Raw genomic sequence first — 15,990 nt, forward strand, 5'->3', positions numbered from 1 at the left:
CTGTAAATTTCAGAGGTGCTGAAAACTATTGATGAGGGAGATGCTGATGATGTCACAAAACAGCGAATCCATGAAGCCAAGGAAAAGCCAGGGGCGCTGTGGCATATTTATGCTGCTAAGGATGCTGAGAAGATCAGGGAGCTTCTTCGGAAGGTATGATGATGGGATGTTTCAGCAATGAAAACTTGTTAGGACTTTTCATTGTATTCTCCACGTCTGATTTTCTTATGACTTGCACATCCCATTATTTAAATTAGATTGGCCTGGTCACTGTGCTGCTATGGGGATATAAATAACCTAAATTAAAAAGAATAAATATTTGGGCAGTGGCGTTCACCAGTGTATCATATTTAGTAATGCTAGCTGTGAGGGTTGTCTTTTTCTCTCCTAATCTGCTGTCACCACAAAACCTACTTTAGCAAAGGTAAAACTCTCATACTGAAATAACTTGAGATGGGGCTTGTTCGCTGAACACAGATTGAGAAGAAATCTACTAGAGGTAGATAGATCTAAACTCTTATAACTTCACATTAGGTTGGTGAAGAACAAGGGCAAGAAAATCCTCCGGATCATGACCCTATCCATGACCAAAGCTGGTACTTGGACCAGACCCTACGTAAACGTCTGTATGAGGAGTATGGAGTGCAAGGCTGGGCAATAGTGCAGTTCCTGGGAGATGCTGTATTTATTCCTGCAGGAGCCCCGCACCAGGTGAGTGTGGAGAGGCTGGGCCTCAAGGGGTAGTGTAAAAATGTATGGGCATTGTAGGAAACAGATTAGTAACATAACATATCCAAAAGAGCAGCCCTGTAGACTGCGACTGCTTGTTTTTTTTCCAGAATAAATAATAGTTATCTAGGATTTTATGTACAATATTGAAAAAGAGAGTTAAAACACAAAGTCATATGGAAAGTGCTCAGCAAAATTTCAAAAGCTAACATAAGGATTGAGAGAGCTGTCTCCATGCTGATATGTATATTTATTTATTGTTAGTGTATAATTATTGGTGAATTGTGTGTTACCCCTGACAGAACTTAAGTTACAGCCGTATGGATGACTTTAGTAGGTATTATTAAGAGTCTTACTATACATTTTACTTAACCATGTAATTTTTAGGGAAAATTGGATTTTCATGCTCTTTCAGAATTTCTTGAATGATTTAGCACATTTTCTTTCTTTGTAATCCTTCAGTTTGTGCCTTCATTTTCTCTTACATTCAGCACGATTAGGCTTTGACATTCTTGTTCTTCCCACCCTCAAATTATCTTACCAGATCTAATGCAGTTTGGATTATCTTTGTGCTCTTGGTGAAACTTTTTTCTCCACCTAACTTATTGCCTAGTTTTTCTGGATCTTCATTGTGATGCTCATTTTGGCCTTCCTTTAAATTGGTGTGGGAAGCTTCTTTGGACTGGAAAGGTATCCCTCCATTGACTGAAAAGCATCAGTAGGTGGGCCCCTGGCATCATTTAGCCTATAGGCTGAGCACTGACTGGAGATCCATCAGCCAGCACTTAGGATACTGAGTTGACTTTGCTATGCAATGGGCTGCCTCAGTTCTTTCTGGTCCTCTCAGAGTTGGTCCAGCTTTACTTTGCCCATTCTTTCCCCATGCTGGGAAAGCCTGCATGGAGCGAAGCAGTCTCCTTCGCATCTGGCATAGTGATAAAGCAAGAATTCTTCTCCCTGACCCTCTGCATGCCTCCAGAGGGTGTGGGGCTCAGGACTCACAGCGGAAATTATTTTATCCCACCATAGCTTGGTCTCATTAAGGGAATTTCATGGTGGAGTTCAGATGACATCTTCTATTCATATCCCTGCGTTTTCTGACTGCATATGTAATCTATTTTCTTACCCATGGAAAACCAGTTATGGAGAAAAGGACTGAATAGCTGCACAATGTCTTCCAGTTAGGAGGATTGGGTATCATCTGTTTCCAAGCACCCTTTGGGAAATGTCCTTGGAGTACCTGATATCTGTATGTCAAATTTTGGCCACACTTTGTAGTAGCATTTACACATCTTATGTATACTTTAAAAAGCAACAAATATTATTTTGAGTTGTTCAGTTTTGTAGCTCACTTACCACCCAGTTCTTCTGCTTATTGTTACAGGTTCATAATTTGTATAGCTGCATTAAAGTAGCAGAAGATTTTGTATCTCCAGAACATGTTAAACACTGCTTCCGACTGACCCAGGAGTTCAGGCACTTGTCCAACACTCACACAAACCATGAGGATAAGCTGCAGGTAAGCCTTTATTAGTTTTGTGGGATAATAGTGAAGGCATTATCGGATTAGGGAAAAAGGAAACACTGTATTTTTAAAAACACTTATGGTTGAATTTTTATTAAAAGGGGTCGTGTTAGCTAAATAAATTCTTAGGCATTCTTACAACCTTTCTTTCTAACTTCTTGTAGAATAGTTTACTAGTGGGTTTGACACAAAGAAACATGGTAATGGTAACTCCATGGGCATAACAGGACTTTCTTGTCTCCTCTCTCTTGTGCCTCCAAAAAGCTCTTAAGCACCCTCTGGAAAGGTGTGGTAAGGGATACAACAAAATTTCCAGGATTCAAGGAAGTTGTTCTGTGCAAACAGAAGCTTGTTTCTGCTGGCAAGATCCAAGCCGATTGTATTTAAGGCTTAACCTGTAGTTAATAAACTTTAGTTAAAGCAAAACCAGTTATCATATTATAAAGATTGCTGTAATGTCAGATATTTAGAGTACTTATAGATTTTACAAAATTGGATTGTTCACCTGACAAGTTTGAGCATAGCATAGATCAGTATGCACATACAAACTACAAAAGTATTATATACTTTTATAAGAAAAAAGAGTCATCAGTATATAAACTTTAAAAAGTATCAGTGGCTTGGACACCTTCCCATATTCTTCTCTGTATGTGTCTAACCTCAAGTACCATGACTTAATATTTAAGAAACTCTAACATGTAACAGTATAGCAGATGGAGACCATTGTTCAGAATTTAATTATTCATTTTCTTTTGTTTACAGGTGAAGAATATTATCTACCATGCAGTCAAAGATGCCGTTGGCACACTGAAAGCTCATGAATCCAAACTGGCTAGGTCCTAGGAATTGGTGATTCCACACCCCCCTCTGGAGTCATTTTTTTGCTCACGGTATAGAAGGAGAGTGCACATGCCTGCCTTTGTAGGAGGCAGAGGTCTCTCGATAAGAGATGCCACGGCATTCATTACACTCTCCAGCTACTGTCTTCTATGCTGCCTCAACACTGAACATCTGAACGAAGGTCACTATAACATACAGAATTCCTAATTAATGAGAGGTGCTGTGTCATTTTCCTGTGGCCTTTTGCTAATTGAAATTGTATGGAAACCATGTGGTGTTCCTGCATATTATGAATAGAAAGTGTGAACCTTTTTCATGCCTAGTTAGTCTTTCCAAGAAGTTAGGAAGAATGATGTGAAGATGGACATTCTATTGCAGACTTGAGTAGCTAGCGCTGAATGAGTGTGACCACCACCAGGAGCCAGCTACAGGAACATGGACATGAGTCCTCAAGAGTCTGCCACAGGCCAAGGAAAAAAGATCTTGTTCTTCATGCTCCCTTTTAACAGTTCTCTATACACTGTAGAAATGCAGAAACACAGAGAAACCACTGTTTTTCTCAGATGGCTCCAGGATTAAAAATTGTGTATTTAGTGAAAAACTAGGTTTGTAGTGAAACAGTATTTCATGAAAGTAGATATTTTTAGAATTTGAAATACCACAACTGTTCCTGGATTACAAGGAAAGGCACATCACATTTAGTCTTCCTTTCAATAATACCTTTCAAGAAGTTATTCTTACAAATAAATCCAGAATAGCACAATTGGCCCAGAGGAGAGCTAAAAGAAATTGACTTCCAACACCAGTTCCCAGAAAGATAGAAGTAACGGGGGGGAAAGAACTTTTATGTTTTGGAGATGTTGTACATCTCTCCCTAAACTGGTAAACGAAGCAATGGTTCACCAGTTTTCAGTTTTAGATTGGGACTACTACTTCCCAGAACTAATTTTCAATATCAGCTTTGTCCAGAAATATTTTCAGTAAAATGTTCCTGCTTGATAAGAGTTGTATTCAGAGTTGTCACCATTGAACTGATGGATTCCATTGTTTGACTGTTCATTGGGGCTATATCTACCTTCTATTCAGCTGTACTGTAGTGCCACCTGCAGGCCTGTTAATATGTTCACGGTTATTTCATTTTTTAAAAAATAAAAGTCATTTACTGTAGAATCTTCTTAAATCTACATTGTATCTGTCCAAGAATATTGTGTGGAGAGAAGTGGGGCAGCTGAGGAAGAAGGGAAAGGACATCCATCCATTCATTCCTCCATTCATCCATCCATTCACCTTCTGAACTCCTGCTTCTCCCCCTTTTTCCATCACCTCAAAACTCTTGAAAGCTGCATTCACACACATTCTTCCAATGTTTGCAGTTACCATTTTCTTTTGATATCTGATAACATTATTTAGAAGGGGACAAAAGGGCAAAATAAAAGCCAACCATGGTGGCTTTGTAAAATCAGGAATATTTATTTCTGTTCCTGCATAGATGACCTTGTCAAACTTGACCAGTGAAACACTGAGATACCACAGACTTAACCCCAGCTTCACAGCATGATAGAAGAGCTACTATGTGAGAAAGCAGAGATTCCCCCCATCCCCAGCTGTAGTGTACTAGAATTGGGGATGCAACAAAAGATTTTCCGTCCATACATGCCACTAAACCTTGTATACCTTGTGTGCTTTCTCTGCACAATATCTAACAGTCCTTTTAAAATCACTTTCATTTTATTGAGAACTACATGCAAAATATGTAGCTGTAATTCATTTAACAATCTTTCTTGTACACATGGAACCTAGTAACTCACAATTCCCCTCTCTTTGTGCCCTAAGTATTTCTAAGGAGACTTGAACGAGAGTTGCTACTTTGAGTCTACTTCAGGTAGTTTCAGAGTAATTTATTTCTGAAAGAAAGAACTTTAAAATCCGGGGAACCTAAAGTATCACTAATTAGTCTGAGCATGATGTTTGCACATTAGTTGTCATTAATTCGAAGAACTGCTGGATGATAATTTTCTCCAAAGTTTCTGGCATAATTCTTTAATTGCTTTATTTTGAGATTTAAAAGCCCAAGGAGTGACTCATCTACTGTTTCTAGGTTTGGCCATGCAGAGCCGATAAATCACTGGTTCCCTTACTGGTGGAACTGGGTTGGAATAAGGTCTGAACCATGGCCAGGCATAATGGCACACAAGCTTCAGTTCTATCTTTCCACACCCATAAGGTTGAGGCTTGAAAAGTAAAATAGCTATGTTGAGAGCTGTGCTGCTGCATCTTCACATAAATGCCCTTTTTACAACAATTCTGGCTTTTCTTCAGCACTGGCGGATTATATCACAATGTGATTTTCAGATTTTGCCACATGGTTTTGTTTTAAATTCATTTGTCAAATATAGCCATGTGTGTTTTGGTGGACATTCTCTTGGCATTTCTTTTCTGTTGTCCCTTTTTGTAGCAGGATAAACTCGAATAGTAGTTCCACTGCATAGTAAATTTACGTTTTCCTCAGAATAACCCAAGGCCTACATATCTAATGTTCTTCATTGTTTTTGTGTAGACCTGCCCATTTGGAAACCTCCTGCATCTAAGGAATGTATGATGCAAACCCCACCAGCCTAATGGCATGTCCAGGTGGGTTTTTTCAACTGTGGTTGTGCCATTCCTCGTTCTCATTTGCTTTGTCCTGAAGAAAATTAGAACAATGCAATGCCAAACAATAGAAGTGTTTACTCTCTCTGGCAAACTTTACAAATGTGAATTTTGCATTAAAATTCTTCTGCAAAGATGCCACTTTCTTGCAAATAAAAGTAAACTGCATGGTTATACTTGGAAGAAGACCATGTTCCTCATGAAGGTTGGTGTGTAATCACTACAGATTTTTTGACAGTTGCTTCAGACATGGTGTACGTGGGTAAGACAGTGATGCACACTGGCAAAGGGTACTGGAATTGTAGCCCATATTTAACCTGGTGTTCTCATTACCACCACAAGTATTGGTAATGATGTCAGGTGATTTTTTAAAAGATTAGAAAAAGATGAGGTGGTGGTATAGAACATTAGGTCTGTGTGCCAGGTCTGGCTTGCCTGTGGTCTTGAATCTAGCCCTCCAGGCTTTTCCAGATGTCTATAACCCTTTTCCTTTGATGATCACTTGGGAGTTTTGTGGGATTTGCAGGTTCCCACACTATCAGTCTTGTTCTAAAAGGTTAAAAGGACTTGCCTAAGGCTTAGGTAGCAGTACTGAGAGCTACAGCAGGCTGGAAGAAGGATTGTGTTTTAGCCTGGAATCTGGCCTGTGAGAGATCTTGCCCTAAGGTATAAGTGACTATTATTCATTATATGTCCATTTACCAGAAGTAAGCACTATTTACCTCTGAGTAAACATATATGTGAATTGTTTTGATCATTTGTTTAAGCATTTAAAGCAACTTGGCTGCACTTCAGTTTAAGAAAATTCCAGGTTCACAGTACACAAAAACTTTTTCACCAGAACCAAGACACTTGCTAAAGCAAGAGGGATCAAGAAGACCCTCCCCACTCAACCAAAATAAATAAAAACCTGGAAGCAAATAAAAAGACCAACACCTGAAGGCCATTAGATTTAACAGGAGGCAAACAAGGGCAATGCCAAAGAATGTTCAAACTACCGCACCATTGCACTCATTTCACATGCTAGCAAAGTTAAGCTCAAAATCCTACAAGCTAGGCTCCAGCAGTATGTGGACCAAGAACTACCAGAGGTACAGGCAGGTTTTGAAGAGGCAGAGGAACTAGGGATCAAATAGCCAACATACGCTGGATCGAGGAGAAAGCTAGGGAGTTCCAGAAAAACATCTACTTCTGCTTCATTGGCTATGCTAAAGCCTTTGTGTGGATCACCAGACCATCTTATTTGACTCTTGAGAAACTTGTGTGTGGGTCAAGAAGCAACAGTGAGAACTGGACATGGAACCACTAATTGGTTCAAAATTGAGAAAGGAGTTTGGCAAGGCTGTATACTGTCGCCCTGCCTATTTAACTTATATGCAGAGCACATCATGAGAAAGGCCAGGCTAGACGAATCACAAGTTGAAATTAAGATTGCTGGGAGAATTACCAACAACCTCAATATGTAGATGATACCACTCTAGTGGCAGAAAGTAAAGAGGAACTGAAGAGCCTCTTGATGTGGGTGAAGGAGGAGAGCACAAAAGTCAGTTTGAAACTTAACATTTAAGAAAAGATCATGGCATCGGGTCCTCTCACTTCCTGGCAAATAGATGGGGAAGAAATGGAGGAAGTGACAGATTTTATTTTCCTGGGCTCCAAGATTGGGGCGCAGATGAGAACTGCAGCCAAGAAATTAAAAGACGCTCCTGGGGAGAAAAGTGATGGCAAATCTAGACAGCATACTAAAAAGTAGAAACATCACCCTGCCAACAAAAGTGTGTATAGTCAAGGCTATGGTTTTCCCAGTTGCAATGTATGGCTATGAAAGCTGGACCATAAGGAAGGCTGAGTGCCAAAGAATTGAGGCCTTTGGACTGTGGTGCTGGAGGAGACTCCTGCGAGTTCCTTGGACAGCAAGGCGATCAAACTGGTCAGTCCTAGAGGAGATCAACCCTGACTACTCTTTAGAAGGCCAGATCCTGAAGATGAAACTCAAATACTTTGGCCACCTAATGAGAAGGAAGGACTCCCTGGAGAAGAGCCTAATGCTGGGAACAATTGGCGGCAAAAGAAGAGGGGGATGGCAGAGGATTAGGTGGAGTCACTGAAGCAGTTGGTATGAGCTTAAGTGGACTCCGGGGGATGGTGGAAGACAGGAGAGCCTGGAGGAATGTTGTTCATGGGGTCGCGATGGGTTGGACATGACTTCAGACTTCGCAACTAACAACAACAAACATCCCAGAGGAATGCATTACAAATCCAAGTGACAGCCCTCTCTGGTGACCACCTGCTTCATGTAAGAAAGGAGTCATATGTAGCCCTCTTGAGATAGGCAGCCTCATTTAGGAAAATGGAGGTTCCATGTTCAGGAGTGGTACGTCTCTGAATGCCAGGCTCTTGAGGAAAATTAGATACTGCTTTTATGCCAGGCTCAGGAATGAATGCTGACCATTGTAGGCACACATGGTGTAAAGAATGTAAGAACACTGATCAAAATTCCAGGGACAGAGGACTCAAGCATGTCCTTCCTGCCCCAGTAGCTGAGACTTTGAGTGGGTTGAATTTTCCCTGCTGGAGGGGGGGACAGTGGAAGAGTGCCCTCATTCCCACTTTGCCCTAGCATCGAAAACCAATTTAGAAGGAAGCTCAAGAAGAGTAACTGTTTTGTTGCAGTGATAGTTTCCCATGTGTTGTTTGAGGATGGAAGCAGAGGTGCTACAGTGCAAATATGAACATTTCCTTATTTCTTTCATATTTTTTTCTGCTAGTATCCCCATCTTTTTCATTCAATTGGCATTAGATTAACATCCTCATCTGCACGTCTTTGTGGCGTGATGATGTGTGGAACAGCTTTGGTCAAATTGGAGGAGGCACCACAATGAGACCCAACACTGACTTTAATTCAAATTAAATTAAGAACATGGCTACTTCTGCAAGAGCTGAATAGCACTCTTGTTACCTGGCATGTTGGTCATAGTTACAGTAGACTGTTAACTATGCACCACAGGGACCAAGTAAGTCTTAAAGGGAAGAGGTACTGCAAGGTGTTGCAGCCACTTGTGGCTCCCCAGGCTATATTGGCTCATGTCTGGAGATGTACAAAGAAGATGATGGGCAAGGGCAGCCATTGGAGCACTAAGTGACCCACAGCAAACCAATCTGATATGCAGACATCCTGAGAGTCCTGCCACATAGTTTTTGAGGGGTTTCACTGGCAATTTTTAAACCTTTCCAGCATATCCTTAGTAGCCTTCATCCTGCATTGTGTGGTGACGTTAATACCCAAGCATACATTCTGTACTATATTTTACACATGAGTAGTCTCATCAACTCATTTTTAACCATTTTTGACACAAAGTGCCTGATCCAAGATATCCCCAAATTCCAGCATCCTAACTTTTACTCATTTTTTATAAAAGCAAAATGCCTTTGGTAACAAAGTCACCTGAGAAACCCCATAGGGATAGCTGGGTAGTTGTTCAGATCATCTCTCATTGTGAAGATTCTAATCCAGAAGGAAAGGTAGTAGGTCAAATCATTGTTGGGCAATGAAAAATGAATAAGCCTGTTATTGTTATGCATATTTTCTTGGTTTTCATAGCCTCAGAAATTTACCTATACTTGATGATAGCTGAAAGCATTTCTTCTGATGAATTAACTTTCTTGAGGGGAAATTTGGCCAGAACAAAATATTTTATGATGTTGCATTTTTGTAGCCTCAGGCATGTTCTCCTGGGCTTACTCAGTCACACCAACAACATCTGTTAGGCTGCATCTATTAGGCTTTTTAACACAAAGGAGTTAAAAGATTTGACTTCACTTATACTACAAGTCTTTAATAATTTTGTGAGTTTGGGGGGTGGGGGCCATTCTGGGCTGCAGCTGTGCCAGCTTGGGCAAGTTATGGATGATTCAGCAGTTGACTTGATTGAGAATATGTTTTAACACAAAATGTGTCCCTTTCCCTTCTCCCTAATTTTCTTCTCTGAAGTGATTTTCTTTCTGACTTGGAATTTCTGAATTTTCTTTCAACTCCTCCCATCCCCCAATACCTTCCTTGTTTTGTTCTCTTGAATCTCCTGCGCTGTCTCTTCTAGTAAATGATTTAAGCAAGACCTGTCAAGCATATAAGCTTTGTGGCAAAAAAATCACGCTAGTGGAAATCACAGTGGTGGCAGCGGCATGAATTGCAAGTCATATTTTATTTGTGGTGGTTTCAAGCTGTCCTGGATCTCAGCCTTCCTCAATCAGTGCCTCAACAATGAAGTACTCAAAGTGTTGCTATGTGTGTTGTCAATTCAGGCTTCCCTGGGCTGGTGCCCTCCAGATGTGATGTACTGCAGTTCCCATCATTACTAGCCAGCAGGGCCATTATGGTACCTTGAGTGGCTGCTTAGAATTTTTCAAGGGGAAATTGGCTATTGCTATGATTTTGAGTAATTGGAGAAGCATTAATCTCAAAGTGCATAGCTGGGGTAAGCAGCTCAGTGCCCTCCAGATGTTTGGGACCACAGCTTCCATCATCTCCAGTCACTATGACCATTGGTCAAAGATTGTGAGACTTATAGCACAAGATACCTGGAGCAGCCAAGCTACCAACTCCGTACTGGATGTTCAACATGCTGACACATACAGGGTTGTAGCTGATGTTAGTCTCATCCATTTCAATAGGTCTACTGTATGTAGAACTAACACCAAATGCAAACTTTATACAGTGTTGCTGCTGGAGAGAGCCCTCTCATGTGAAAAGCTAAACCTTAGTTGGAAAGGTAAGAAAACAAACATCTTTGAGTATCAATCTTTAGAGTTTGAACTGTGCACCAGGCAGAACATGTAATTGTTCAAATCTGGTTTTTTTTTTAAATTCATACCTTTTTTATTGAACGGTAAGAACACTCTTCACTCTTGATCTCAATGCATACTCTGAGTTTTATAGTTAGCAAAGCATCCATATATGCTGGGAACCTGTTGTGCTGGCCTCCACTCCCTACCACAGCCCCATGCAGTGTACTATAGCAGCAAGTTGTACCACTGCAAACTCAAGAATTCTCCCCAACATTCAAAATAGAGGGAAAGTGTTCCTACATATATGAAACTAGCATGTCATCGATAAGATTCAAGTCTAGATTTCTCTCGGTGATATGAATATTGAATTATTTCCATGGGGACAGCAATCAAGCATTCACATCCTGTGGTTCTGCAGCAGATATACAATGTAAGGCTGCTGGCTGTTTCAGTCTTTGGGTGTGTAGATGGAGAACCATAATATACCACTAAGTTGTAATCAACTGATCGTGCTTTTAATGTTGGTAGGAATTACTCAAAATTCGGAAAAGTTCTATATCCAACCATTCACAGAAGTTTTGGAGGGTGAAATGAGTTCCATCTATTACAATACATGCAAAATTGGGTCTAGAATCCTTACTCAGTCTTAAGCTGAACAGAGTTCTTCCTCTGAGCAAAGTACACAGACAGATGGATGTTTCCTAGGTTTTTCTGTTATTGAAAGTCATAGCAATCTTCTTAGCTTTTCCAGGAAATGAGGAAAATCAGAGGTTACAAGATTTGCCAAAGGGATTCTTTCAAACTGGACAAAGGTGAATGCCTCCAGCAGGTGGGCTGCCTTCTCATGTTACTCAATTAAACATTAGTTGATGAAGTTGTCTTTAAAGCTATGCTGGCTGTATCATGCTGGAGGTTGTAGGCATTTCTCTGTCTAAATAATCCTAAAATTGCCCCATAGATATTACTTCATTAGTGAGACCCTAGTTTAACATGCCCTTGCATTTTCCATGAGGCTGAGATTTATAGCAAAAGAGTAATTTTTAAAATTTTGTTTTCAAAGGTTTACCAATTAACAAAAACAGCTCACAAATAAAAGGACAATATTTCATTCATTCATTCATTCATTCATTCATTCATTCACATATATTTATAGGCTGCCTATAATTGCCAAGGCAATTTTATAACATCCCCCTTTGATTAAATTTACCAGTAAAAGAGAAAACCAATCATGTGAGTCCTAATGATGCTTATTGTCATGAAGCACAGTCCTCCTGCTGCTCCAGTTTCTTTTCACAAGGCTTTATCGCTGCACATCCCTATTGTTGCATATCTGAGTTCAGCCAGAGCGAAGTGCTGAGCCTTCTCTACCCCCTCTCAGTCTCCGCCCTGCTTATAGCCCTTTCTCCTGTGCTGACCCAAAGTGAGGCACTGTCTGCTGTCATATTTTCAGATATTAAAGGCAAGAGTGGGTATCTATTCATAAAATTCCTATCTATATCAGGATAATCTGCACTATACCCTTGGAAGTAAAGATAAGATACATTTTCAGTGAATAATTGGCAAGCATCACTAGCTTGCAAAGAACTAACTAACTCCCAATTTCTGCCCTCCACAAATTGCTTTTAATTCAAATGAACAAATTAGTGTTGGGACAGTATCACATGATGGAACCTCTAGTTAGCCCTTCCGATCTTCTGCTCATTATCCAGTTACTATGGCAATTCTGCTGCTCAGCTTCTTAGCACAGCTAGCTTTCCAGTTTGACTCCTGTTCTACCCCTGGACCCAATATGATGATCTAGTCCTAGACAAAGTTATTGCTTTCTTCCCTCCAATGAGATGGCCTGTGGCAATACTATGCTGCCTGTTTTAATTTTCTCATCATTTCTTATGTTCCACTCCAATATGACAACAGCTCAGACAAGAACAAATACTTCACCACCCACTGCCACAAAATCCCTTAGAAAAATGGAAAGGTTGTAGCTGTCTCTTAAAAACAAAGCTATGTGATCTAATAATCCCCCCCAAAAAACCTTTTTGTGCTCATCACAGACCCTGCATTCACACCTGGTTTCATATAATGGCCACTGTAAATTAACCCACAAATTGCCAGCTGTAGCAGGAGGACACACATGGACTTGGACAGGTTTGTCACTTCTAGATTCAGTTGACAACCTACAGTGACCTTGTTGATAGGTCATCAGCAAAACATTCAAATTTGGACATTCTGAGTAGTTCAGCACACTTGCTCATTCCTACTAGATTTTGGCAATTTTGGGATTATGTACTTGTATGTATCAGGATTGTTATGTGCTTTCTGTTCTCCACAAATATTATGAATTTTGGCATGTTGCTGATCCTCATTTCTTCCTGTCACTGAAACATGTACATTTGAAGCAGTAGAGAGGGGAGATCTTGCAATGGAAAGTATTGTCCACTGATCTCCCCCGACCCAGCTTCCTTTGTTTAGTCTTTTTTCTAGAATAAAAAGTTGCAAGGAATTTCTTAACCAAATACTCAACATCATATTGGTAGCAATAGGGTTAGGGTTCTGTAGTACAGAATTATTCCTAAGTATTTATTTAAACAAGCATTAAGCAGGTTCAAATGTGCACATTAGATGTGGTCCCCTCCATCTGTGAAGAGTGAAGCAATTGCCCCATCTTCCAAAAAGGGTCTGCTCCAGAGAAGAAAATAACTTTTCTCTAAGAGGTGAGCATTTAAATTTAATTTTCTGATCCAGGTCTTCTGTGTAGGTAAGAATACAGAAACTTGTGTGGAAGTTTCTGACTAACTTAAATAATAGGCATAAAGCATAACTTTTTATAACTAAAACTTGCCAAACACTTTCCTCAAACCCTGTTAAGCCTTTGTCCTCTTCCATTGTTCTTCCTAGATTCACTAAGTTGCTGTCATTCCATAGCTCAGTCTGCCTGCAATTACATTTTTTGCTGAATAATCCATTCAGGGCACTGAGCTGGCCAGCAATGGAGTTAATTGCTCAGTGATGGGAGCACATCAAAAAAACATAGCCTTCAATGCTCCTTTCTTTTCCACTGGAGCATTTTAAGACAGCCAGCTGGCTGCTTGCGCTGCAAGGGGTCTAGCCTTTTGAAATGCTTTGAAGATTCTGGCAAACTGTATTTCTTCACCAACTGGTAGATGCTTTCCAGATCATTTTTCCCTTCCAGTGGCTCATTTGGCAACTGAAGCATACTTATTGATTGGTGGTATTTAAAAGTTTTCAGATTTCTAGAAATATCTGGTAAAACTTTAAATCTGTAGTGCTAAAAAAAATTTGGGAATTATAATATACTACACAGCCTTTCCCCTTTGTTTTGTTTTATAGTGAGTAAACATTAAATCTAAAATACTCAAGACACTAAAATAAAAAACAATAAAAACAATCAGGCTGATAACAGTATGTATACATTTGAAGTTTATTATCTTTAATTTCAGAAGACAGAATTCCGTAATTCATCATCATGGCTAATAAATTCCTGAATTTGTTGTTGTTACATGCTGCCAACTGATGGCGACCCCATGACTGCAGGCCTCCAAAATGTCCTTCTCAGCTTCTGTAAATTCCAGGCTGTAGTTTCCTCTGTGGTATTGATTCATCTCATATTTGGTGGTGGTCTTCTGCCTACAAATTTCCATAGCATTATCATCTTCACTGTCCAGCTGTCATGCTAATATACAGTGATCAAGAATACAAGAGTGTAGATTACCTTGGCCTTAGTCTCCAATGGAAACTTCCTTAAACTTGATTATCTTTTCTAGTACCTTCATTATTGCCCTTCTAAGTGTTTTCTTCTAATCTCTTGGCTGTACTCTCCATTTGAACTGGTGACTGAGCCAAGATACACAACTTCAACTTCTTCATTTTGACTTAAAGCTGTATAATTTTTTGTAGCCATGATTTTTGTCTTTTAATGTTCAGCTGCTGCCCTGTTTTGCACTTTCTTCTTTCACTTTCACCAGGAGTCATTTCAGTTTATTGCTGCTTTATGCCAGTAATAAGGTACCATCAGCATATCTTAAAATACTGATGCATCTTCCTCCAATTTTCTTCTGAATCTAATCCAGCTTTCCTTATGTTCTGTATACAGATTGAACACAGAAGTAGATAAAATGCACCATTATCTGATTCCTTTGCCTATGGGAAACCATTCTGTTTCTCCATATTCTGTCCTTACAGTAGCTTCTTGTCCATGAGAACAACACAAATGAGAACAATCAAATGCTAAGGCACACCAATTTATTTCAGAACTATAGGTTCTCATGAAATCTTCTTCTGAAATTCTTTGCGGTGCTCCAATAGCCAACACTTATTTGCAGTATGAGCTTAAATACCTCTTTGGAATCTAGCTTGAATATCAGTCTTCTCTGACTCCATACAGAGTAACATTCTATGCTGCAACACTGTAAGCATCACTTTGCTTGCATGGGAAGTTACTGCAATTACTACAGTTGCTGCACTCCTTATCAATTAGTATATTGGTATATTGAACATTTCCAGTATGTTTTTAAAATGGTACATTGGTAAAAGAATGCAAAGCTGGGCAGTCGGTAAAATACATTATTTTGTTGAACCTCATCAGGTGCTAATATAGGCCTCCTTTTCATTGCCTATGAATCTAGGTCTTTTTAAATGCCTTCTCAGATATTAATTTTCATCAATAACTGTTAACAGCCCCTTGTGATTTCACTTTGTTGCCTTGATTCCTTTTGTAATGTCTATTGTCCAGCTAAGATGTTTAAAATTTTTGGATTTTGTACAACAATCTTAACTACTGATCCATTTTACTCTGTCTTTTAAAAAATAGTTTTCTTTTACATATCGAATAGCTAGGTCATACTAGAGCAGGGCAGAGAGCAACCTACCCTGTGTGTATATATCAATCCCTAAGTCAACTAAAGCTACAAGCTGCCTTATTTCTTTGCACATCTACTGGTATGGCAGCACAGTAATAGTTTTTGGCATGGCTAGGTGGGTCCTCAGCAAGAGTGTGAGCAGGTTAGAGGGAGGGCTTCCCCCCCCCCCCCCCCCCCCCCCCACTCTACTGCTGTTGCTGCCCCAACCAAGGTGAGCTGTAGATAATTCTGATCTTGAATATCCTTCTGCTCCTAGCAGCAACATAAAGGCAACCCTGCCCATGCGGAGAAGCTCTTCCCCCCTTAGTGTGTTCAACTGAATGATGGGCTGTTGCTGCTGGAGGAATGGAAGGGAAAGGGCTGAGGCTTCGGTTTTTGTTTCTGTAAGCGCAGGGAAGGGGGAAACCTCACACCATAATGCTACCATAATCTGAAAGGTTGTTCATAAACCTCAAACATAAGCCGTTTGAGAGAAAGAAGAAATATGCAGGAAGAAGCTAAGACTAGGGTTTCTCTCCCACGCGCGTGACTCGAGTAGGCGATAAACAAACCCTAGAAGCGGGGAGGGGGCCTAACCTGGAAAGA

At 40.1% G+C, this 15,990-nt stretch overlaps 1 protein-coding gene across 6 annotated transcripts in view; it reads left to right on the forward strand.

Moving 5' to 3' along the window:
- The window catches only part of KDM3B (lysine demethylase 3B), a 48,203-nt gene extending 43,942 nt beyond the window's left edge, over window positions 1-4,261 (forward strand). For 5 of the 6 annotated variants that reach the window (XM_044451160.1, XM_044451161.1, XM_044451162.1 and 2 more), the window contains 4 exons: window positions 14-153; window positions 535-711; window positions 2,114-2,248; window positions 3,017-4,261. In XM_044451160.1, the coding sequence (XP_044307095.1) occupies window positions 14-153; window positions 535-711; window positions 2,114-2,248; window positions 3,017-3,097 (533 nt within the window). In that variant the 3' untranslated portion in view covers window positions 3,098-4,261. Of the gene's footprint in view, window positions 1-13; window positions 154-534; window positions 712-2,113; window positions 2,249-3,016 lie in introns of those variants that run through there. The other variant, XR_006416688.1, reaches the window with a different exon arrangement.
- The last annotated feature ends 11,729 nt before the right edge of the window (window positions 4,262-15,990 follow it).

This window comes from Varanus komodoensis, unplaced genomic scaffold, assembly GCF_004798865.1.
Source record: "Varanus komodoensis strain SLA01 unplaced genomic scaffold, ASM479886v1 scaffold6_2, whole genome shotgun sequence".
Classification (NCBI taxonomy): domain Eukaryota; kingdom Metazoa; phylum Chordata; class Lepidosauria; order Squamata; family Varanidae; genus Varanus; species Varanus komodoensis.